Here is a 26,657-nt window from a genome sequence, read left to right as displayed (position 1 = left end):
GGTATATGAATTTAAAGGGTTTCGAGGGATATGGGCCAAGTGCTGGCAAATGGGACTCGATTAGGTTAGGATATCTGGTCGGCATGGACGAGTAGGTCCGGAGGGTCACTTCTATTGCTGGACATCTCTATGACTCTGTGATTCTAATTACATCACCTGGGATAGTTGCCAAGCAGTTGTATTTATTTGTGCTCTTGTCTATCTTACAGCTTTCTCTTACCTTAAGACAGTCTTTTGAACTTTAATTAGGAAAACACAGCTTCAACACTTACTATCCAAAACCTTCTAAAAAGTAAACAATTTTAGCTCTCGTCTTGTGAGGTACAGTTAACAAGTCCTTGCAGGTGTTTGTAGCAGAAAACAACATCCTTTTGATGCGTGACCACAAAGCAATGATCACACATTTTAGATTTCTTCAGTTACTGTTGTCTTCCTCTCATCAACCACCCTTTCCTCCATTCCCCATATAGGGATGGTCAAAACTTGTCCCTAGTTGAGTATCTAAGTACCAAAGCCACAACAAAATTATAATAAAAATTAGCATAAATTGTTAACATTAAGCATTCATAGATCCAACTGCTACTAAGACAGAGGTATTTAAAATTTAAGTGTCACAGAATTATCCATTGCATTGATCGTAAGGCTAATCAGATCACAACTTATCACTCTTCACTAAAAATCTTTTGTTTTCAACATTTGCTTCAGTAAAACGTGTTAAATTGATAACAACTGCAAGAGCATAGCTTCAGGCAGAGTTTTCAGTAGTTTATGTCTGTTTTACTGTCACAATCTGGCTAAAATTGATCATAATTGGAATTTTAAATGTCAGTTACATTAAGTGTAAATTTAATTTTTGAGATATTTAGCACGGGTTTATTGAATGTCAATCAGGCAGCCACCAGGTAGCAACCTAGAAATGAGCACAGCACAGAAGGGAATAGAAGTAGAATTTTAGAATCCCTACAATGTGGAAAGAGGCCATTTGGCCCATCAAGTCCACACTGACTCTCTGAAGAACATCCCACACAGCCTCAACCCCAAACTGTAACCCTATATTTACCATGGCTTAATCCACCTAACCTGCACATCACCAGACAATACAGGCAATTTACCAAAATCCACCTAACTTGCTGATCTTTAGACTGTGGGACGAAACCAGATCACCCAGAGGATACCCGCACAGACACAGGAAGAACGTGCAAACTCCACAGAAATAGTCACCCAAGGCTCATATCGAACCTGGGTTCCTGGCATTGTGAGGCAGCAGTGCTAACCACTGTGCTGCCAAGTGGCGAATTTCTGCTGATTCTGTCTGTTTGAGGGGGCTCTCGAAATTACACTCCAGGTTTTTGGGTGTTCAGGCACCAAGAATCAGTCATATTCATACAGCAGTCTATAAGCTGTAGCCATTCAGAAAATTACAAGCCTACAGATAACAGTTTAGTTGTGAAATGTAAACAAAAGACATAGCTTAAAATGGTTTAATGTTGTCATTATTATGACAATATTGCAATCTTTTTTAAAAGTTTATAATAGAATTCAAAATGGTGAACTTTGCCCATTTGCCTCCATTGTATTTGTAATGCTGGAGGATGACATAATAAGAGTATTCAGGAGGAAAAAGAGGTAGGAAACAGGATCAGGTGGAAGAGAGTGGAGGTGGTTTGGGCAGAAAGGAAATAAAGAAAAGGAGGAGAAAGGAGTTAATTGCTTCCACCTTTGTTCCTCTCTCCTGGACCCCATTACGCCCATATTTCTCTCTGCAATGTCCCTCTCTCCTCTGTACATACAGAATCCACCCACTGCACATCATCACTGCCCTGAATGCTGTGGGCTTCCTCTTCTGATCTAAACACATCCAAGGCTACACATCCCACATTGATAAGAGTGTGAAAGTCTCCGAGGATGAAGAATGCTACTGTCAGATTAGAGGTTTCTGTCAAATGATGGCCAGGAAAACTGGAACAACAGCTGCAATAAGTGAGTGAGGATTTGTTCAGATGGGATCCTCGCCTGATCCACTGCTCAAAGTAATCTTTCACGGGTCAGTTTCCCAGGCTTCTGGAAAATCATTGTATATATTTGGAGCAATCTGATTTGCAAACAATGATCCGTGTTTTGTGTAAAATTGCTACTTCCATCAAACCTTTACTTACAATCGACAACAGATATCACAACCATGTGATATCTGATGTCAATCAGTGTTCATATTTATTTATTCATCAGTCTACAGTGTTCATATTTATTTCAAACACCCCACTTCATATTGAAAAAATCTTGTGTTAATTGTTAATTGGCTGTGTATCTAAATGTTTGCTGATTTCTGAAGTGACAGTGTCTCTCTGGGGAATATGATGGCCATTTTTGAAAATTTGTTCCTGGGATGTGGACATCACTCACGAGGTCACCATTTGTTGCAGAATTCCCAGTTGACCTTGAGCAGGTGGTAGTGGGCTTTTTGAAGCAGACTGTGACAGTGTCAGTGCAACCACAGTGTTGACAGGAAGTCATTTTTACTATGATAATTGTTGTTGCTGATACATTGCATTTGTTCGGGACTGGCTTACTTCTGAGACTGATATCTCACTCAGTCGGTGAAATCAGCTGCCTCTTCAGCTATCTGCAGTGAGGAAGCACAACTGATCTGACAGTTCCATTCACCGTTAATGATGACAGCAACAACTTCTGTACACAGGACTCAAATTACCACTCGGACTGGCTTTTATTGAATGCATTAAATATCTGCAACCTGGCTGTCCAACTCTCAATTCTGGCAATGATTTAGCAAAGTAATATTTGGCTTTCTGACATTTCACTTTGATCTTCTCCCTCAGTCCTTTCCTATATCTGACCTCAGTCAAGTTTTACCAATTGGAAGAGCAGCCTGGCTGCCTTGTATTATGGATGGCCAGACCACTCAAAAAATTCTTAAGCAGGCAGCCCAGACCATAACTTTGCAATTTGTCTTGGTAAGTGTACAGTGAAAATTACTCGGAGTGATGTAGCTAGGTAGATGGCACCAAAATTGGAGGTGTAGTGGACAGCTAAGAGGGTTACCTCAGATTACAACAGGACCTGGACCAGATGGGCCAATGGGCTGAGAAGTGGCAGATGGAGTTTAATTCAGATAAATGTGAGGTGCTGCATTTTGTGAAAGCAAATCTTAGCAGGACTTATACACTTAATGGTAAGGTCCCAGGGAGTGTTGCTAAACAAAGAGACCTTGGAGTGCAGGTTCATAGCTCCTTGAAAGTGGAGTCGCAGGTAGATAGGATAGTGAAGAAAGCATTTGGTATGCTTTTCTTTATTGGTCAGAGTATTAAGTACAGGAGTTGGGAGGTCATGTTGCGGCTGTACAGGACATTGGGTAGGCCACTGTTGGAATATTGCGTGCAATTCTGGTCTCCTTGCTATCGGAAAGATGTTGTGAAACCTGAAACGGTTCAGAAAAGGTTGTTGCCAGGGTTGGAGGATTTGAGCTATAGGGAGAGGCTGAACAGGCTGGGGCTGTTTTCCCTGGAGCGTCAGAGGCTGAGGGGTGACCTTATACAGGTTTACAACAGTATGAGGGGCATGGATAGGATAAATAGACAAATTCTTTTCCCTGGGATCGGGGAGTCCAGAACTAGAGGGCATAGGTTTAGGGTGAGAGGGCAAAGATATAAGAGACCTATGGGGCAACTTTTTCATGCAGAGGGTGGTACGTGTATGGAATGATCTGCCAGAGGATGTGGTGGAGAGGCATTTGGATGGGTATATGAATAGGAAGGGTTTGGAGGGATATGGGCCGGGTGCTGGCAGGTGGGACTAGATTGGGTTGGGATATCTGGTCGGCGTGGACAGGTTGGACCGAAGGGTCAGTTTCCGTGCTGTACATCTCTATGACTACCAGGTTTTAAAGCAGACAAGAATGTATTCACAAGATTACACAATGAAACACAAAGAACAGAATAAAGAACCCCAACAGAACTCAGTCTACCCAAACTAGACTTAATTATGCTGTTCCGAATATACACAACAGACCCAATAAGCAAAACATCTTTAAAAACCACTTTAAATGGAATAAATGCTTATAGGTTGAAGTTCTACACAGCTCACTGTTGAACTCCCAACTAGTTCTGGACTGTACTAAACTGCTCAGCTAGAGAGCTGACCACTTCCGTTTCATTACACGGGTCACTTCCAAAACATTACCACTTTGGTCTGAAGTTTCATCTGTTTATATATAAATAAAAAGGCCTCTCAATTCCCTTTAATCTCTGTAGCAAACCAGTCTAATCGGCACTGAGAGTGGTTTATTACCCCTCTGAAAAAAATCAAGGGCATAGTATCCTTGAGAAAAGAAACCGATTTTAGAAAAAAGAAATCAGCTTTGTGACACCTCCACCCTTAAAAAAAAAGAACCAGCAATACCAAAAAATGGCTTCATTTTTAAAACCCTAAACTGTTTTTAAAACCCTAGTAGCCTAAACAGACATATGCACTATACTAACTATAAACATGCACAACCACATGCAAATTCACGCTATGGCACACCCGCTAACAAATGCCTCTGTATCTCTTTTGAGTCAAGATAACGCATCGGCTACCACGTTTTCACGACCTGCTACATGCACAATGGTCAAAGTGAATGGCTTCAACAACAAGCTCCATCTAAACAGTCTGGCATTTTTGTCCTCAAAGTTTTCCACAAATGTCAATGGGTGACGGTCAGTGTATATGATTGTCTTAGATGCATTGCTGGTAAGGCGACATGGTGGCTTAGTGGTTAGCACTGCTGCCTCACAGCGCCAGGGACCCGGGTTCGATCCCACTTTGGGCGACTGCCTGTGTGGAGTTTGCACGTTCTCCCCGTGTCTACGTCGGTTTCCACCAGGTGCATCGGTTTCCTCCCACAATCCAAAGACGTGCAGATGAGGTGGATTGGCCATGCTAACTTGTCCGTAGTGATCAGGGTAAATGTAGGGGAATGGATCCGGGTGGGTTACTCTTCGGAGGGTCAGTATGGACTTGTTGGGTTAATGGGCCTGTTTCCATACTGTAGATAATCTAATCTAGACACTGAAATGTTGTAATGCTAACACCAAGCTTAAAGTCTCTTTCTCACCATTGAATATTTCTGTTGATGGATGTTAAACATCCTGGAAATGGGTCTTTCTATCGCCTTGTCATCCTCCTGCAGGAGCACCGTACCAACACCCACATCACTGTCATTAATAGCCACTTTGAAGGGCTTTGTGTAATCTGGTGTAGCTAATAGTGGAACAGTGGATAACATAGTTTTTAGGCTGGCAAATACTTTTTGACAGTCTGCTGTCCACTGACTTTTTTAACAATTCAGTGAGTGGAGCAGCCACAATGCTAAAGTTCAGCACAAACCTCTGTTAAAACTCATTCAATCCCAGGAACTGCATTTTCATCAACAGTATGGGAAATTCCCCAATGATTTTCATTTTCACACCCCCATGGGGCCATTTGTCCATGTACAATAACACGGTCTAGGAAGGTGACTTGGGCTTTGGCAAATTCACTTTTAGCCAGGTTTACTACTAAGCCTGCCTTGCAAAGTTGATCGACCAAGTCCAATAAATTCTGTAAATGTTCCTTCCGTGAGTGACTAAAAAATCACCACGTCATCAATATACACCACACAGTTGGGTAATCAGGCAATGACCTTATCAGTCAGTCTCTGAAACATGGCTGGAGCGCTTTTCATACCAAATGGCATGACTTTGAACTGGTATAATCTATTTGGTGTTATGAAAGCCGAAATCACTCTTGCTTTTTCTGACAGAGGTATTTGCCAGTAGCCCCTGAGCAAGCCCAACTTAGAAATGTAAGTTACTTGTCCCACGTTTTCGACATAGTGCTCTAACCGTGGAGTTGGATATGCATCAGTCTTTGTAACGGCATTGACTTTGCAATAGTCCACACATAACCATTGGGTACCAACTGGCTTTGGCACAATGACTATGGGTGAGCTCCAGTAACTCATTTTGATTATGCCATTTTGGAGCATGCACTCTATCTCCTACTGAACCTGTGCCAACTTTAGAGGGTTACGCCGATAAGGATGTTGCTTTATTGGACTGGAACAGCATCTCCTATCCCTCCATCATGCACAGTTAGGTTAGTACTTCCCAGTTTATTTCCACATATCTCCCCACGTGATAGTAATAACTCTTTCAGGTCATTTCTGTTTTCTTGTGGAAGGTAACTCAATAACTAATACCAATTTTGACAACTTGCTCATTGTCCAATTTGATTTGAGGAATGTCCAAATCAGAATCCTCTGAACTTGGTTCTTCCTTCTGTGCTGTAATCATTAACACCTTCTCTTCTTGCTTTCCTTCCCTGTCAAAATACCTTTTGAGCATATTCACATGACACACACTGTGAGATTTCTTCCTGTCTGGAGTCTTATCAAGTAGTTCACCTCACTCAATTTCCTCTTGATTTGATAAGGTCTGGTAAACCTTGCTTTTCAAGGCTCACCTGTTACTGGAAGTAACACCAGTACTTTATCCCCAATTGAAAAATTGTGAATTTGTGATTTCTTATCTGCTTCCTGTTTCATTGTATGCTGTGATAGTTTTAAATGCTGTCTAGCCAACTCTCCATTTCTAATTGTTCTCCAAAATTTGACACATCGTCAAAATGGGTGGTCTCTGAATTCTGAATTATTAATTTCTCCTAAATCAATCTTAATGGTCCTCTTACTTCATACTCCAAAATTAATTCAAATGGACTGAATTTGGTCAATTCATCTGGTGCATCTCTAACTTCAAAAAATACAAACGGAACTCCCTTCTCCCAATCATCTGGATAATCCTCACCATAAGACCTCAACATGGTCTTTAGTGTTTGATGCCATCTCTCTAGCACTCCCTGTGATTCTGGATGGTATGCAGAAGATTTGAATTGCTTTATTCCCAAGTTATCCACAACCTCCTTGAATAGGTTTGGATGTGAAGTTTGATCCTTGATCTGACTGGTTCTCCATTGCTAGTCTGCATCTTGTAAAACAATTTAAATAATTCTTCTACAACCCTTTTAACTGTGATGTTGCATAATGTGATTCTCTCTGGAAATCTAGTTGACACATCCATTATTGTGAATAAATACTTATTCCCACTTTTTGTTTGAGGTAGGGGACCTATGCAACCAATCAAGACTCTTGTGAAAGGTTGCTCAAATGCTGAAATAGGTATTAAAGGTGCAGGTTTTGTTACTGCCTGTGGTTTTCCGATTAGCTGATATGTATGACTTGTCTGGCAAAATTGAACTACATCCTTTTGTAGTCCAGGCCAGTAAAAATGTCCTTGTATTTTAGCCTGTGTTTTCCTCATCTGTAAATGGCCTCCAAGTGTTCATGAACCACTTGCAGCACCTCTTCTATACCTCAGTGGCAAAACAATTTGATGAATCTCTGCCCATGTCTCAATGCTTGAATGTGTGATGGTCTCCATTTCCTCATTAAGAGATCATTTGTTCAGTAATAACACAAAGGGATGCATTCACTCTCCTTCTCTGTAAATGCCTTTGGTACAACTGTTTTAACTCCTCATCTTTCTGCTGTAGCTCAATCAGCTTAGCAGAGCTAAAGATACTTGCATGTTTACCTATTTGCCTCTTCTCTGTTCCACTTATCTAATCAAAGGAAGTTTATGATAAAGCTGTGTCAGCTTCCTTATCTGTGCATTTTGAACTCTCCTGCTTCAAACTGTCCCTCTGTGATCTTGTGATCACACAATCTGGGAAAATTGCTATATAAATATCCTTCATGTCTTCAGTTGCCTGTGTCTCCAATGGCTTTTCAACTAGAGTATGCAGCACGCCTACCAGTGAATCAGCTATATCATTTGCAAGGACAAATTGTATTCCTGGAGCTGACAGTTTGTCCAGTACTCCAACTACAAATTCTTCACTCTTCCCTGGACTCTCTAGCCTCACTTTACATAATTGAGCAGTTTTTGTCTCACTGTTACCAGTACCTTTTCTGGCAATAGTCCCTCAGGAGTACATGTCTCTTCATTCTTCGGCATTACAGCCTGAGAGGGTCTTGTGTCCCTTAATATTGTAACCTGCTTACCTACTGCTCCTGGCTAATGTGAATAAACTTTACCTTTGCATGTATATTTTTTAAGCAGATCTGGCACTTCTTCCTTAATCAACCTCTCTCATCTTGTACACTCTGAAGCAGTTGTCTAACTTCCCGTGTGCTTTTTGTTACTAGTCCAACAAAACTTCTAAAACATGACCACTTTGGCCTGAAGTTTCATCTGTTTACATATAAACAAAAAGGCTCTTGATATTGTGCTGACCTTTTATCCTACTCTAAGATCAAACTAACCATATACCCTTCATTTTATTATCATTCATGTGCCGATCCAAGAGTCACTTAAATGTCCCTAATGTATCTGACTCTACTACTACTGCTGGCAATGCATTTCATCACTCTCTGCGTAAGAATCTATCTCTGACATCTCCCCAAACCTTCCTCCAATCACTTTAAAATTCTGCCGTCTTGTGATCGCCATTTCTGCCCTGGGAAAAAGTCTCTAACTATTCACTCTATCTATACCTGTCATCATCTTATGTTGTTGTGGTGCCATAGTCTTACCAGACCATAGTGCTGCTCTCTCATTAGAGAGAAGTGACTGGTGGTAATTTAACCTGAGTGCCAGCAGACCTCAGGCAAGGGAAGAGGTTGAGAAGGAGAGTCTTTTATAGTAACCTCAAACTGGTGATGGGAATTGAACCCACGCTGTTTTGCAAATCAATCATCCAGCCAACTGAGCTAAACCATTCCTATCATCTTTAACACCTCTATGAAGTCACCTCACACCCTTCTTCACTCCAATGAGAAAAGCTCTAGCTCACTCAATCTTTCTTCATTCGACATGCCCTCTAGTCCAGGCACCGTCCTGGTAAATTTCCTCTGCACCCTCTCTAAAGCTTCCACATCCTTCCTATAATGAGGCGACCAGAACTCAATGCAATATTCCAAGTGTGGTCTAACCACGGCGCTATAGAGCTGCAGCATAACTTCGAAGCTCTTAAATTCAATCCCCCTGTCAATGAAAGCCAAAACACCATACGCCTTCTTAACAACCCTATCAACTTGGGTGACAACTTTGAGGAATCTACGGACATGGACCCCAAGATCCCTCTGTTCCTCCACACTACGAAGAAACCTGCCATTAACCCTGTAATCTCTATTCAACTTTAATCTTCCAAAATGAATCACTTCACACTTTTTCAGGTTGAATTCCATCTGCCACTTGTAATTGTCAGAGTCTCAGACCTGTAGTGTAGTCTCAAAATAAAGGGGCACCAATTTAAAACTGAGATGAGGAGGAATTTCTTTTCAAAGAGAGTTGAATCTTTGGGAGTCATTGCCAGAGAGATCTGTTGGGACAGAGTCCTGGTGTCCATTTAAGGCTGAGATAGATAGATCCTCAATCAGTGGGGGATTAAAGAGGTAAACACAGGAAGGTGGAGATGAGAGATGTAGGATCAACCATAATTCTTTGAATGATGGAAGAGGGTCAAGGGGCTGAATGGCCTACTGTTCCTATTTGTTATGGTCTTACAGTAAACCGGTCTCTCAGCTGGATTTTCTCATACAGCATAAGAGGTGTTTCTAACCTCGATTGTCCACAGGATAGTCAGACTGCCTGAAGATTGTTGTGGATAATATTGTATAAAAACTGCTCTTCACTCACAAGCTCCTAAGTTAGTTTGCAGTCCCTGTAGGAAGTGAAGATAAAAAAATGTTGGCAATCAGTGGGTCAGGTGGTCCATGGACAGAAAGCAAGCTAACGTTTTGCGTCTCGATGATTTCACATCAGCCTTGATGAAATGTAATCTGGACTTGAAAAGTTAGCTTGTTTTCTCTCCATGGATGCTGCCTGACCCGCTGTAATCTCGAACACTTCTTCAAAAAAGGTTTCAGTACAGATTTGAGCATCTGCAGTAATTTGCTCCGATAGGAAGTGAACTCACTCAGGAGGAGCCGAGAATGAGTGGGCTGTCTGATTGACGTCTCTCACAATCAATCCAAATATTTCTGGAGCAACATGAGTTTCCTGAAGCTTGGAAAACTGACCGGTGAAACGGAGGTGAGTTTCAGCAGCAGATCAGGTGAAGATTTAATCTTGTCGTTGTCCCATCTGAATAAAACCTCACTTATTGCAGTTGCTGTCCCAATTCCCCTTATAAATGTTTGACAGAAATGTGCAGTGTGGCAATGATGTGGAGGAGCCAGTGTTGGACTGGGGTAGACAAAGTTAAAAATCACACAATTATAAATAAACCTGTTGGACTATAACTTGGTACTGTGTGATGTTTAACTTAGTATGTGAATAGCATTCTCCATCTACAGATACTTTCAAACTGATAACATCAGTGTGGGATGTGTAGCCTTGGATGTGTTTGGCAACAGATCAGAACAGATTCAGCATCCAAGGCAGGTAAAGTTGCAGCAATTGGATGTGTCACTTTGACACAGAAGAGAAAGATATAAATGGGGGTTACAGGTTGATTAGATGATGAGGAGTCACTGTGACTGGGAGAGTGAGATGGGAACTCACTGTGAAAGTCTCTTCCTCATGCATTGATAATCTGACATAATCTGACCCCTATCATGGGGTCACCTCGTGAAGGCTCAGCTCCCTTCAACTCAAACTTCTGAGGCTCAAATATTCATTTCATTTAGTTCTTCTCCCAACTCATTCACCCTTCCCAAGATGTCCTGGTCCATTCATCTCTTAGGATGTTGGAGTCTCAAATAAAACAAAGAACAGTGGATGCTAGAGATCCAAGACAAACAAAAACAGAAATTGTTGGAGAAACTCAGCAGATCTAACAACACTTGTGGAGAGAAAACAGAGTTAACGCTTCAATCCATACAGGGTCACTGGACTCCAAACATTAACTTTGTTTTCACTTTGCAGGTGCTGCCAGATCTGTTGTTTCTCCAGCAATTTCTGTTTCTGTTTGTCCCAGTCTCAATCTTGCCTGAGAGTGATATTGTTCAGCGTGCAGTACACTAGAATAATTGTGGCCATTCTCTGTCTCTCTAGGGAATACTACGATCCAGGTGTAACCGATCAGGTGGGAATTTAAACTTGTCATTGTCCCACCTGAATACAATCTTATTGCAGCTGCTGTTTCAGTTCTCTTTGTAAAAGTTTGAGAGAAATAGACAGGAATAGCCAGTACATGAAACAGTTCAACATCTCCCTTGTTCTTTCTGTCAGCTGCCTCAGATCAGCATGAACATCAATAAATAACAGCTTATCAGTGTGGGGATTCACAAAGTGGTGACATCAGCCATGGAAGCAGTGGATGGACCCGGTCCTAGTCAACTGAACATCAGGCCACTCACCTTCCCCGAACATAGGCCTGAGTTCCTGTCAGTGAAAGCATTGTGGGATGATTCAATATTAGTGGATTCACATGGTGCATTCTGGGGAGGGAAGGGAACTGCCTTTTGGTCAGGGGTCTCAGAATCTCCTCAGATGACCTTTAATACTATAAGTTATTTTAATTTATTCTTGGGATGTGGATGGGACTGGCTAGACCACCATTTATTGTCTATTCTCAATTGCCATAGGTCAGTTAAGAGTCAATACATTGCTGTGGATCTGGAGACACATGTAGGTTTGACAGTTTCTTTCCCTGAAAAACATTAGTAAACCAGATGGGGGTTTTCCAACAATCGACAATGGATTCAAAGTCATCGTTAGACTCTTTCATAGAATCCCTACAGCATGGAAACTGGCCCTTCGGCCCCACAGGTCCACACTGACCTTCCGAGGAGTATCTCTCCTAAACCCATTCCCTGTTACTCTACATTTACCCGTAACCTACACATCCCTGAACACTATGGACAATTTAGCATGGCCAATTCACCTAACCTGCACATCTTTGGATTGTGGGAGGAAAGTGGAGCACTCGGAGGGAACCCACGCAAACACGGGGAGAATGTGCAAACTCTACACACACAGTCACCCGAGGCTGGAATCAAGCTCGGATCCCTGGCACTGTGAGACCGCAGTGCTAATCTCTAAGCCACCGTGCCGCCCTCTTAATTTCAGGTTTTTATTGAATTCAGATTACACCATCTACCATGGCAGGATTCAAACCCGGGTCCTTAAAATGTTACCGAGATCTCTGGAATAATAATCCAGCGATAATACCACGAGGCCTCCCCTAAAATTGAGTGCAAAAAATCACTGCCAGCACCTTGGAGAAGTAGATATTCTGTAAAACTCCAGCAAACATTGTTGCTACTCACTTCAAATGAAGAAATTTGTATGAAAGAAAGATTTACTTCCTCCTGCCTCCAGTGTTAGAAAGGTAGAAGGTGAACCCTTTTAAATTGTATTGCAAACATAAAAAACAAAGCAAACTCCTTGCAATATTATTGAGGTAATAATATCATTATGACTATATTCAACTATTTTAATTATTTCTCATGTTAATGGACACAGTTGAAATAAACTTATCCATTGGCATGTAATTTGCTGAAATTATTTGTGGCCACAGCATATAAACTGGAGCCATGAACACGACTGACTGTGGTGCCTGAACAGCGAAAAACTTGGGAGTATAATTTGAAGAGCCATCTCAAACAAGCACAATCAGCAAAAACTCACCACTCTCATTGTTGCTACCTGGGCTGTGGTCATTCCTTTGGTTGGTACCAGCTTTCTTGGCTGATGTTTAATGAACCAGTGTTAAAGAACATAAAAGTTCAAGTTACACTCAAATTTAAAATTCATCATTCTTTAAATTTTAGCTGGATTACACTGATAAAATTGGCACAAACTACATAAGGTCTTGGCCATAAACATTGCTTGTACTTGTTGCATGTTTGGAAAGGAATTTTATTGGTGCAAATATTTTTAAAATTGTTAGACCAGCTGAAGGAGTTTTATTTAAGGGATGATTTGGAGATGCCGGTGTTGGACTGGGGTGTACAAAGTTAATAATCACACAACACCAGGTTATAGTCCAACAGGTTTAATTGGAAGCACACTAGCTTTCGGAGCGACGCTCCTTCATCAGGTGATTGTGATCTGTTGGACTATAACCTGGTGTTGTGTGATTTTTAACTTTATTTAAGGGAGGTATATTGTGATCTGATTGGCTTCATGATCAAGGCAGTGTGTACATATGGACTGAATAACTTTCTGATTCATTTTAAAACATCTTTATGTTTCAATAAATTATGTTATCGAGTTATGGAGCTGTACAGCATGGAAACAGACCTTTCAGCCCAATTGTCCATGCCGAACAATAGTCTAAATTAATCTGGTACTATTTGCCAGCATTTGGTCTGTATCCCTGTAAATGCTTTCTTTTCATCTACCCATCCAGATGCCTTTTAAATGTCGTAATTGTACCAAACTCCACCACTCCCTCTGGCAGCTCATTCCATACACACACCATTCTCTGCGTGAAAACGTTACCCCTTAGGTCCCTTTTAAATCTTTCCCCTGACACCTTAAACCTATGCCATCTAGTTTTGGACTCAACTAGCCTGAGGAAAAGACTATCGCTATTCACCCATCATGATTTTATAAACTTCTATCAGGCCACCCCTTAGCCTCCGACGCTCTAGGGAAAATAGTCCCAGCTTATTCAGCATCTCCTTGTTGCTCAAACCCTCCAAACTGGCAATATCCTTGTAAATCTTTCCAGAACTTTTTCAATTTTCACAACAGGGAGACCAGAACTGAACCAATGTCCACAACATGACCTTCCAACTTCTATGCTCAATGCACTGACCAATAAAGACAAGTATATCAAATCCCTTCTTCACTATCCTATCTACCTGCATCTTTACTTTCAAGGAACTATGAACCTGTACTCCAAGGTCGCTTTGCTTAGCAACACTCCCGAGCACCTTACCATTAAATTTATAAGTCCTGCCCTGATTTGCCTTTTCAAAATGCAGCACCTCACATTTATTGAAATTAAACCTCCATCTGATCAAGGTCTTGTTGTACTCTGAGGTAACCTTCTTGTTTGTCCACTGCACCAACAACTTTGGTGTCATCTGCAAACTTATTAGCCTTACCTCCTGTGTTCACATCTAAATCATTTATATAAATAACAAAAAACAGAGAACCCAACACCTATCCTTGTGGCCTCCAATCTAAAAGCAGCCCTCTACCACCACCCTCTATCTCCTACCTTCAATCAAGATATGTTCCAAATGGCTAGTTCTCCTTGTATTCCACACGACCGAATCTTGCTAACCAGTCTACCATGAGGAACCTTGTTGAATGCTTTACTGAAGTCCACATAGATCGCGTGCACCGCTCTGCCTATATCAATCCTTTCTTACTTCAAAAAACTTAATCAAGTTAGTGAGACATGATTTCCCACGCACAAAGCCATACTGACTCTCCCTAATCAGTCCTTCCCTTTCCAAATATATATTGCAGGGAATCCTGTCCCTCAGGATTCTCTCCAATAACTTGCCAACATGGATGTCAGGTTCACCAGTCTACTGTTTCCTGGCTTTTCCTTACCACCTTTCTGAAATAGTGGCAGCACATTGGCCAACCTCCAGTATTCAGGTACCTCATCTGTGGCTATCGATGATACAATTATCTCAGCAAGGATCCCAGCAATCAGTTCCCTAGCTTCCTACAAGGTTCTAATCCTTTCCTGAGGTGATAAGGAAGATAATAGACTTATCACTTTTTTAAAATAATCTTCAAATATATTGATAATTTTGGTGTATCTGTACAGTCAGTCATTTAAGAATCATCTTTGTTCATCTTCTTCTGTTACTGACATGGCTACCACTCAGTACTAATCACTTTCCAGACACGATTGACTTGTTCCAATGTGTGTGAAAACAACTTGAGGAGGTCAAACATTGTAAAGAAGAACCAAAACGCTATGTGGGAATGTCAGTTGCTTATTTATTTATCCAACATCTGGAGACAATGTTGAGTACCAGGAATGAATATCTGTTTTCAGTTCATTTTATGAAATCTGAGGTGAAGCTGGAAGCCTACTTTGAGCCAACTGAACAGGTTAATACAAGTTATTATCTAAATATGGTCCAGAGACAGTCAGAATTCAGAAATTTCAAGATAGCATGGGCACAGACATCACTATCACTCTTTCACGACACTTTCCAAACCTATGGCCTCTATCATTGAGGACAAGAGCAGTAGATAGCGGGAACATCACAGTCAGCAAGTTCCTCTTCAAGCCACACACCATGCTGAAATGGAATGCAAATGCCATTCCTTTTCTGTCACTGGATGAATATCCTGGAACTTCCACCCTCAAAGCACTGTAGGTGTCCATCCACCCCATGACCTGCAGCAGCTCAAGGTCGCTCACCACTGTCTTCTTGGAAATTAAGGATTAACAATACATGCTGGCCTAGCCACTGATGAACAAATTAAAACAGATTTATCTCAAAACACAGTTCAAATGATTACTTATTAAGAAGAGTCAGCATAGCTTTGTACAGGGGAGATCTCTCAGTTTGAGTTTATTTTGGGAAAATCATCAAAGATTATTGAGAAGGAAGGGCAGTGGATGTTATCTACATGGACTTCAGAAAAGCATTTGGCAAGATCCCTCATGGTAGGCTGGTCCAGAACATTAAGTCGTATTGGATTCACATTGAGCTGGTACATTAGACACAAATTTGGCTTGATTATAGAAGATAATAGACAGTTGTGGAGAGGTGCTTTTATGACTGGAGATCTGTGACCAGTGCTGCATAAGGATTGGTGCTGGGACTTCTATTGTTTGTAATATCTGTAAATAATTTGGATAAAAATGTAAGTGGTCTAACTAGTAAGTTTTCAAATAATATGGAAATTGGTGGAGTTGTGGATCGTGGAGAAGGTTATCAAAGGGACTGCAGGATATAGACAGTTGGAAAGTTAGGTGGAGAAAAGGCAGTTTAATCTGGATAATTGTGAGGTGATGCATTTTTGGAGGGTGGAGGGCATCAAATGCAAGAAGAAAGTATACAGTAAATGGCAGGATCCTTAGAAGCATTGATATACTTAGGGTGCAAGTCCATAGCTCCTTGAAAGTGGCAACACAAATGGATAAGGTGGTAAAGAAGGCATAACGCATTTCACATTCATGGGTCAGTGAGTATAAAGGATGCAAAGTCTTTTTGCAGCTAAATAAAACTTTTAGAAAGCCACATTTTGAGTACTGTGTGTAGTTCTGGCAGCTACACTGTCGGAAGGATTTGGAAGCAACGGAGAGGGTGCAAAAGAAGTTTAACACAATATTACCTGAATTGGAGTTTGGTAGTTTTAAGGAGAGGATGGACAAACTTGGATTGTTTTTTGCTACAGAGTTGCAGGCTGAGGGGTGACCTAATAGAAGTATGTAAAATTATGAGATGCATGTATAAGGTGGGTAATCAGAGTCTTTTTCTCAGGTTGGAAATGTCAAAGATTAGTTTAAGATGAGGGGGGAAACTTTAAAGGAGATTGTTAGGCAGGTTTTAAATGCAGACGGTGATAGGTGCCTAAAACATATTGTCGGGGAGGTTGTAGAAGCAGATACAATAGCAACATTGAAGAGGCATTTAGACAGACTTAACACAGGATATCAGTTAGGCCATTTTTGGAATACGGTGTGCAATTCTGGTCTCCCTGCCAGAGGAAGGATATTGTGAAACTTGAAAGCATTCAGAAAAGATTGACAAGGATGTTGCCAGGGTTGAAGAGTTTGAGCTATAAGAAGAACCTGATGAGGCTGGGACTATTTTCTCTGTTGTGTCAGAGGCCGAGGGGTCATGAAAGTCATAGATGACCTTACAAAGCTTTATAAAATTATGAGGGGAATGGATAGGGTAAATAGACAATGTCTTTTTCCCGGGTCAGGGCATAGGTTTACGGTAAGAGGGCAAAGATTTAAGAGGCACCTAAGGGCAACGTTTTTTACGCAGAGGGTGATGCATGTATGGAATGAGCTGGCAGAGGAAGTGGTGGAAGCTGGTACAATTACAACATTTAAAAGGAACCTGGATGGGTATATGAATAGAAAAGATTTAGAAGGATTTAGGCCAAATGCTGGCAAATGGTACTAGATAAATTCAGGATATCTGGTCAGCATGGACGAGTTGGACAAGTGGTCTGTTTCTATGCTGGACATCTCTATGACTCTATAACAGGCAGGTAATAGAGAGATATAGACCATGTGCAGGCAGACAGGATTAATTTGAATGGCATCATGGTCAGCATAGACATGATGGACCAAATGGCCTATTTCTGTGCTATGCAGTTCTGTGTTCTAAATCAGGATGAGAGAAATGACTTTCAGCAACTCAGAGAAGCTGTGGCCATTTGAGCATTAATTACATGCTGCCTATGCTTTATTTTGTAAAGTACAATTATAATCTTTCATTAATAAATTATCCTCTGCTTCACTACTTATGCCTGTCTTCATTACTTCTTTCGATATTGTAGGTCAGCTTCGGGAGAAGTTTAAAGATTGTGGATTGAGAATACAAATTAAAATTGACTGTCAGCTCCAAATTCTTACACAATACAAAGGAGTGTTTCACTGTCAGAGATACTAACTTTTAGATGAGTTAAACTACACCCTAACTGCCCTTGCAAGTCAATGTAAACAATCTCATGACAGTGTTTTGTAGAATGGCAATGGAGTTATCACTGATATCCTGGGTAATATGGGTCCAACATTCAATGTAACAAAACAGATTTTCTGTGGGCGCTTTCTGCATAAATTGACTGTTATGATACCTTTGAAAAAGAACATCACTAGGTGAAAAGCACTTTCCTAGGCCAAGCCTAAATATAAATGCAAGTCTTTTTCTCTTTTGGAAACATTATTTTTCCTCCCAAATAGGACAGTACAAACACTCCCCATGGTATTAATCAAACACCCATTATCTGAAGACTATCTGTCTCTAATTTACATTACCAAAGAAAGATGGGTCTGATTCTACTTGATGAAGGGCTTTTGCCCGAAACGTCGATTTTCCTGCTCCTCAGATGCTGCCTGACCTGCTGTGCTTTTCCAGCACCACTATAATCTAGACTCTGACTCTACCCAGTACCCATAATTTCCATTCCTGACAGACTGGTTTACTTTACTAACAGACATATACATTGACATCAAAGAAACTCTCTCAGAATACTCAGGAGACAGAAGTTTCTTTAAAATCCCTGTTCTTCAGTCTGGCTCACAATTCCAATAGTCAGAGATGACACCGAACTTTATTGACACAGGAAGACGGCAGACTGACTCAGTGAACATGATGCTGAAGTAAAAACCAAAAGAATTGCAGACGCTATAAATCAAAAACAAAGACAGAAGTTGCTGGAAAAGCTCAGCAGATCTGGCAGTATCTGTGAAGAGAAATCAAAGTTAACATTCTGATCCTTCCTCAGAACTGATGCTGAAGTATGTGACTTCATGGAACAAAGCAATCAGCCGTCATTGCCAGGCAGAAAAACCCAAGGTGACAACTCAAAAAATGCAGCTTTTCATCAGCTCAAGACTGCTGACCAAAGACAAATTCAGAAGTTAAAGGATATATGGTGGGAAGAGAAAGTTTAAGAGATCCAACAATGTGTTGGTGACCATCATGACATGCAAAGTTTTGAAGTAACCAGGGCACTCTATAGACTGAGTTCAATTAGGCAAAATCCCCTTCATTCACAAGAGGACAATGACATTTTTTAATGTTGGAGAGAAGATTTTGAACAACAACTCAACCATGAATCCACAGGGACAGGTGATACCTTCCAGTCTATCCCCTAATATCTTGTGGTATAATGTGTAGGTGAGTCACCAGCGCTGGGAGAGCAGCCACAAGCCATCAAATAGATTAGAACCAATAAAACCTGTAACCCAATGTTATTCCAGCTCAGGGTGAATGCTTGCTCATAGGCTATATGAACATATTCCTATGGAATTGGAGGAAATTAAGCCCCACCTATTACAATGTAAAAATTGTAATTCTTTGAATAAGGGAGATAAATCACAATGTGAAAACTATTGAGGTCTTCCACTATTGCCTATGGATGGGAAATTCCTGACACCCATTCTCCTGAATCATTGACTTCCTATGGCTGAGGTAATTCACTTAGAAACACAGTGACATTTTCTCCTATCTCTCTTTCTCTGTCTCAGTGTTACTTTTTAATTTAGTCATGTCTCAATGAAATATTTTGCTATATTAAAGTGCTACATACGTAATGCAAGCTATTGTCCTCTACATGTCCACCAGGCCTCAAGGTATTGACCTGAAGGACAGACTATGTATATTAATCGACCTCTAGTGCTCTGACCAAATGGCTGTTCAGCATGTGGACATCCAGACAGTGAATGTTGTGAGACAGTGGAGACTATCATAGCCGATACATATCCTGCCCTCCACCTGCCTTTCCAGCTGGGCTTGTTGATGAGGAATGTGATTTCTGGCTGATTCTCCCTCTCCATAGACCAGAAACACTGAGGCTAATTGAAATACCTCCATTACTATGCCAGGAATATCTCCTCCCCAGGTTGGTGTGCTGCTGGATGAAGCTGAAGCCTTTCTAACTACTGAGTATCTGACTGTCTTCTTGGTCAGAGTGAGAGTCAGTGTGTATTGAAAGGATGCTGAATTTGTACAGGAGCTTCTGTCCATGTAGATGAGTTCTTTTGTTGATGTTTGATGATCTGGTCAAAGGTCAAATTGACCTTCCTGAAATGATTAAACTGATGGGAGAGACTTTAGGCAGACATTACTGAGACAGATAGTGCTTTGGAATGACAGCTCCCCCATGTGCACACTACAGGTTAAAGAACACAGACGGCTCTCACAACAGAAGCAGGTGACCGCGCTTCATGTCCATGTTGTGAGGTCGGTGTCTGATGAGACAGAAGGAGGAGGTGAAACATTCTTAGCACATATCACACTGGAAATATTTGTCACCTGTGTGGGTTCATTGATATTTCAAGTTTTCTGAAAACTGTGTGACGACATCAATACAAAACCATTCAGATTGTTTCCTGTTTGAGTGTGCTGGTGGATGAGAAGATACATCTGAAAACTTTGTCACATACCTCACATTTGAATCCTTTCTTAGCAGGGTGAATTAGTCAATCAACGAACCAGGTGAAAGCTCTGTCACAAACACTGCAGCTGAAGAGTACCCTGTGTGAATCTTCTGGTGTTCCAGGACGATGAATGCATCATAAAAACCTTTGACTAAAAGTAAAATACTGCAGATGCTGAAAACAAAACTGCAAACAACTTTCGTGTTTGAATCCTCTGATGGAGTAGAAGGTATGATGACCTCGAGACTGATTTCTCGCACGTCTTGCACATGAACAGCTTCTCTCTTCTGTGAGTGCATTGATCAGCATGGAGTTTCCGTGACTTAGAATTATTTTTTGCACTCCTCACACAAGAATGGCTTCTCCCCAGGACTTTTGTTTTGATGTGCATGGAGGGTTGATGACTGTGAATATGATTTGTTACACACCTCACACTTAAATGGTTTCTCCCATGTGTGAATGCATTGACGTATGTGAAGGTTTGATATCTCTGAGACTGATTTGTTACACCCCCCCACATTTGAATGGTTTCTCCTCAGTGAGCTAACTCTTTTGTCTCAAAAAGACTGAAGACTTCACAAAATCACACCTGTAATTTCATTTGTTGTATATCTATCTACACGTAGAATCTGAGAGGTTCCTACTTAACTTTGTGCTTAGCTCCTCACACTGGCTACACAGAACCTGTTTTGTTGACTGAGCTCTGCCTTTTATCCACATAAATAAGATCTTAACCGTGACTTCATGTTCCTTCCCAGATGTCCTGGACCCTCCACAGGCAACAAAGCCTTTTGCACACACTATTTGTTGTAGAGAGCAGTGTCAATCTCTCTGACTATATAATCCCCTAAGATCATTACATTCATTTTTACACCCTCCCCACTTGAATAGTTTTCTGTGTCACAGTGCTTTGGTCAGTTAGCTCATCCATCATGTATCTCTCACTCTCATCAAATGTGCTGAACAAACCTCAAGCCTGGTGCACAATGACAAAAGCTGATGCTCCTACATTCCTGTTCTCTGGGTTCTCTTACTTGGTTAACTCAGAGTCGCATCTTCCTTTTCCTTCCCTTTCCTATGATATTATCTGAAGACCATTTTCTAAGGAGTGTGACTGTATCCTGGAATAAACTATCCAAGTAATTTTCCCCAACCTGATGCATCACAGTCTCTACAGTTCGGACTCCTGCTCATAAACCCTGATGCAAAGCTGCATCAGCTCCAGAAACTTTCTATTGGATGTGTTTGCATTGGATCAAGCTGGTATCTAGCAGCTCCCACATTGCTGAAGTTGTGACATGTTACCTGTTCCTCCATCTTTAATGTATTTGAATTAACTACTTAATTACTTTATTCAATAATTTCATTTCTTTTAAATATTTTATTAATCTTACTACTGCTCCGAGACAATTTTAAACTGTAGCAATAAAACAGCCCTGAACCACTAACCAAATACCCACCCACAATTACCCCTGTAATTGAGTCAGAACCAATTCCAACATGGTGAAAAGTTAGCGAAAGAAAAGAAGCACTTTCTTCTCTTTGTCACCAACTCCCAGCACTCTGTTCAAAGTCACACAGATGCCTGGATATGAGTTAGCTCAGTCCCAGGTAAGGAAAATATTAAGGTGGTTTTCTTAATCAACTAATTTCACTTAATTAAGTAACTTAACGAACAGATTTCAAGTAGAGAGCTTGTATATCCCAGTGTAAAGCTGGATGAAATTTAGACTTATAAACAGTAAGTTACAGTTAAATGTGAGATACAAATACATTTCTAGGCAGAGATTAACAAGTCCCTTTCTCACCCAAGTGCCAGCATGCTGTTCAAAGTCACTCTCAGTTGTCACACACCTCATACCTGAATGGTTTCTAACCTCTGTAGATCTGATGTTTCAAGGAGGTGGGAGAGGAGTGGGTGACAGCCTGGTCATAAACACCAAACTTGAAGAATTTCTCCCCTTGTGAATCCTCTGATGTCCCAGGACATTCGAAGACATCACACTTCGTCTAACACAAATGTCACAAATGAGAAGTCACTTCACAGTGTGAATGCGCTGGTGTCTGTGCAGGTTTGATCGTTCTGTGAACGATTTGTCACACACCTCGCATGTGAACGGTTTCTCTCCTGTGTGAACACGTTGGTGTCTGCGGAGATTTGTTGACTGTGAAAATGATTTGTTACACAGCTTGCAGGGAAATGGTTTTGCCCCTGTGTGAATGTATTGGTGTTTCAGGAGATCAGATGAGATGGTGAAAGCTTTTTCACAGATGTTGCAAGTGAATGGTTTCTCCCCTGTGTGAAAGCGTTGGTGTGTGCGGAGGGATGATGATGCCGAGAATGATTTATAGCACACCTTGCAAGTAAATGGTTTCTCTCCTGTGTGAATGTGTTGGTGCTTCAGCAGATCAGAGGAGTTGGTAAAAGCCTTCTCACAAAATCCACATCTGAATGGTTTCTGTCCTGTGTGAATGCGTTTGTGCTTGCAGAGGGTCGATGAGTTAGAGAATGATTTATCGCATACTTTACACGTGAATGGTTTCTCCTCTGTGTGAATGCGTTGGTGTGAACAAAGGGTCGATGAGTCTGAGAATGATTTGTTGCACACCTCACACTTGAATGGTTTTTCCTTTGTGTGAACGAGTTGGTGTTTGCGGAGGGTAGAGGAGAGGGAGAATGATTTGTCACACACCTCACATGTGTATGGTTTCTCCCCAGTGTGCGTCCGTAGATGTGTACGAAGGTTCTCGGATTCCGAGAAGGATTTGTGACACACTTCACACGTGAAAGGCTTCTCCCCAGTGTGGATGCGTTGGTGTCTGAGCAGGTTCTCTGACTGCGAGAATGATTTATCACACACGTCGCATGTGAACGGTTTCTCTCCTGTGTGAATGCGTCGGTGTCTGCGGAGGTTCGATGACTCCGAGAATGTTTTGTTGCAGACCTCGCATGTGAATGATTTCTCCCTCATGTGAATACGTCGATTAGTCATGAGCCTTGATTGTGCACAAAAACCTGAGTGGTTTCTTTTGCAGGTGGGTGCAGTTATGTTAACAGTAATACCTTGTGTTAAGAAATATTGTCAGGCTGTGAACCTCCCGGATACAGCTGAAATACAAAAGCCTCTCAACTGTAGGAATGAGTCTCTTGAGGCTCGATGAATGATTGAGGCTCTCACCACGTCTTGAGCCACTCAAACGTCTACCCAGCTTCACTCTGACTGATCACCCACACTGGAACCTTCAGAAAGGTTGGTTCTGATGGAAGTCTCCACACCACTGACCAGTTTCAGATCTGATGATATGTCAAAGTTCCCCTGACCTGACTAATTTCCAGATGATGGTTTCACTGCCCAACCTTGTCTGTGTTGAGCAATGCTGCGAAGGGACTAGATTTTTCCCACAGTCGTGCAGTTGTTCCTTTGGGTGATGGTCAGGAAATATCTGTGGTGTCTATCCTCTCTGTGTTGTCAGGTATAGTACACTGCAATCTTCCTGCAAAACAGGAAAAGGAAACATGATTTCCTCCAATTCCCTCTCCTCATTTGCTGAAGGGGCTGACTCCTCAGTTAGAAACTGTTCCAAAGTGCCAGTCTGCTATTCCCCTGTCTGTGGGGGGATCAGATGCAAGTCTTTTCTTTTACCTCACATATCTGTCACACACACTCTGTTTCTAGCAAGGATACTGGATATGCAACCAGGAACAGAGAAAGTGGATAGTTTTTCTCCTACAGTCAGACAGACACCCCATCTTCCAATGCACCATTGAAGGCAATGGGAAAAAAACTGTCACTCTCCATGGGAGTAGTACCAGCTGACTGTAGGGAGGCAAATGTTGTTCCTCTTTTCAAGAAAAGGAAGAGGGAAATCCCTTGAAATTACACACCAGTCAGTCTTATGTCTGTGGTAAAACAAGCTAGCAAATCACTATGAGGTTGTGTTATGTTGGCAAAGATCACTTTTACCCTTAGAGTCGAATATAAAAAAAAAATTCAGGTGAAATAATTCAATTGAGATTTAGAAATGTTTCCTTTGTTACTTAAAATTATTTGATGAAAACACTTGCACAAGAAGTGCTAGAATCTAAGAAAAATTGTGCTTCAATGTAGTTGATTGAAGGGTTCTGGTTTATCCTGGAAAATTAGATATACCATATCTGGTCACACTATCTATCCTAAATACAGCTACACTGCTGGGTAAAGTGATCAAATCCAAGCCCAGGCTTTTGGGAGAGGCTGAGGCCTTCCAACAAAATCTTCATGAATTACTGTGAGTCCAGCTTTAGCAGCTGAATTATTCAAATATGGGTATGGAATGAACTGAGAGGAAGTGGTGGAGGCTGGTACAATTGCAATATTTAAGAGACATTTGGATGGGTATATGAATAGTAAGGGTTTGGAGGGATATGGGCCGAGTGCTGGCAGGTGGGACTAGATTGGGTTGGGATATCTGGTCGGCATGGACGGGTTGGACAGAAGAGTCTGTTTCCGTGCTGTACATCTCTATGACTCTGAATAGAACTACGGAATGTTACATACAGAGAATTATGCTTTACAGGATCACAGGGTAGCTAGGAAAGAACTCAAAAATGGGCTGAGGATAGCTAGGAAGGGCGTGAAAAACCCTTGGCGGAAAGATTTGGGAAAACCAAAGGGCGTTCTACACATACGTGAGAAATAGAATGATCAGAGAGAGGGTAGGGCCAATCAGGAATAGTGGAGGGAACTTGGGACTGGAGTCCGAAGAGGTAGGGCAGGTCCTAAATGAGTTTTTTGCTTCAGTATTCACAATAGAGAAGGACCTTGTTGATAGTGAGAACACCGTGGATCAGGTTAATAGGCCTAAACAGATTGATATTAAAGAAGTGAACGTGCTGGAAATTCTGGGAAACATCAAGATAGATAAGTCCCCAGGGCCGGCCCAGATACGTCTAAGGTTACAATGGGAAGTGAGGAATGAGATTGCTGCGCCTCTTTGCATCCTCACTCTCCAGGGAGTAGTACCAGCTGATTGTAGGGAGGCAAATGTTGTTCCTCTGTTCAAGGAAGGGAATAGGGAAATCCCTGGGAATTACAGACCAGTCAGTCTTACGTCTATGGTAAGCAAGATACTGGAAAGGATTCTGAGAGATAGGATTGATGACTATTTGGAAAAACATATACAATTTTAAATAGTCAGCATGGCTTTGTGAGCATTTGTACTTGCAGAGTAACATTGTACTTTGTTCAAAAACTGCATGAATCCATGTAAGACTCTGTTAACTCATTTTTTTAGATTAGAATCAGTCTAAACATTATGGCACAGACAACAGAACACAGGGGGCTAACACCTTCAACATCTTATCTGGCCTGACACCAATTGTTACAGTTAACCTGAGAATGTAACTTTTAAAATATTTTGTGATTTACATATGAAAGAAGTGAAACTATCATGGTCATTCTAACAGATGAGAGACTTAACAAACAATCAAGATATTTTTCAATGCATAATTTCAGTTACAGCACACTGTAAACTTTTGCTGTACATTCTGTGTCTTACAATTGTGTACTCCACAACCACCTGATGAAGGAGCGGCGCTCCGAAAGCTAGTGTGCTTCCAATTAAACCTGTTGGTCTATAACCTGGTGTTGTGTGATTTTTAACTTTGTACACCCCAGTCCAACACTTGCATCTCCAAATCATGACTACGTCTGGTCTGTCTACATGTGAGTCCAATGCCACACAACATGGTTGACTCTGAACTGTCCTCTGAAATGGCCAAACAAACAATGGCTTTTCTGCCCATCAGGATTTAATAGATTTCTACCAAATCTACTGTTAGGCCTTTCTACTGTCAGGGAAACAATCCCAACTTCTCTAGTCTGTCCAAGTAATTGTAATTCCTCAATCTTGAAACTATTCCAGTAAATTCCTTCTGTGCTCTCCCCAAAATTCTTCACTGAACATTGCTCACGTCACTTCTCTCCAACAAGAAGCTTGAATATAGCAGTCTTCATGAACAAGGTTCTGTCTGCAGATCAACGGGTCCCACAGGAGAGCTGAATGATAGAGAAAAGGACAAAGCAGGGCAACAGGACATTTTTCTCCCTCAAGTCAGACTCCATTCACCTCCTCTCTACACATCGATTTTAAATCAGAACCTCACTTCTGAGTACTGACCCTTCAGCCTTCACAGTGAGCATCAGCATTTACGCTTGCAGTAGCTGTGAGGAAACCATTTGTATAAAAGCTGCTCCTTCACTCACCATCTCCTCACTTGGTTTTCAGTCCCTATAGGAAGTGAACCAGCTCTGGAAGAGGAAGAGGGAGAATGTGCAGAGTGGGTGGGCTCTCTGATTGACGTCTCTCACAGTCAATCCAAATATTTCTGGAGCAACATGAGTTTCCTGAAACTTGGGAAACTGACCGGGGAAGTGGAGGTGACTTTGAGCAGTAGATCAGGTTCGAAACGCTCGGATGTGAACTTGAAGGAATAGATTTTTCACATTTCAAATGAAAATGGAGTGACTTTTCAATGTTGACATCGTCCATCAAACACTCATAAGAGAAGGTGCAGCATAAGTTGGACAGAA

General features: G+C 41.4%; 1 protein-coding gene and 1 long non-coding RNA gene across 4 annotated transcripts; one reads left to right on the top strand and one right to left on the bottom strand.

Annotated features, from left to right (window-relative positions):
- The first annotated feature begins 104 nt into the window (after nt 1-104).
- On the top strand, nt 105-23,100 carry LOC148141057 (uncharacterized). The gene is made up of 3 exons (XR_015753130.1): nt 105-1,980; nt 20,115-20,314; nt 22,805-23,100. It is a non-coding gene; the product is annotated as an uncharacterized LOC148141057 (long non-coding RNA).
- On the bottom strand, nt 17,140-26,351 carry LOC122541618 (uncharacterized). Of its 3 annotated transcripts, none has more exons than XM_043678515.2 (2): nt 26,245-26,351; nt 17,140-23,580 (listed from the first exon to the last, which is right to left on the bottom strand). In XM_043678515.2, exon 2 carries the CDS (start codon nt 23,076-23,078, stop codon nt 22,122-22,124), a length of 957 nt encoding a protein of 318 aa, XP_043534450.2. In that variant the 5' UTR covers nt 23,079-23,580; nt 26,245-26,351; the 3' UTR covers nt 17,140-22,121. The 3 variants fall into 3 exon arrangements, with proteins under 3 accessions (XP_043534450.2, XP_043534449.2, XP_087835870.1); XM_043678514.2 differs by having other exon boundaries at nt 26,331-26,350; XM_087979744.1 differs by lacking the exon at nt 26,245-26,351 and adding an exon at nt 26,039-26,230.
- Between the last annotated feature and the right edge of the window lie 306 nt (nt 26,352-26,657).

Source organism: Chiloscyllium plagiosum, unplaced genomic scaffold (genome assembly GCF_037043375.1).
Source record: "Chiloscyllium plagiosum isolate Xiang-an unplaced genomic scaffold, Cpla_swu_hap1 HiC_scaffold_35, whole genome shotgun sequence".
Lineage (NCBI taxonomy): Eukaryota > Metazoa > Chordata > Chondrichthyes > Orectolobiformes > Hemiscylliidae > Chiloscyllium > Chiloscyllium plagiosum.
The sequence above is the reverse complement of the archived record's forward strand: the minus strand, read 5'-3'. Positions and strand labels throughout refer to the sequence as shown.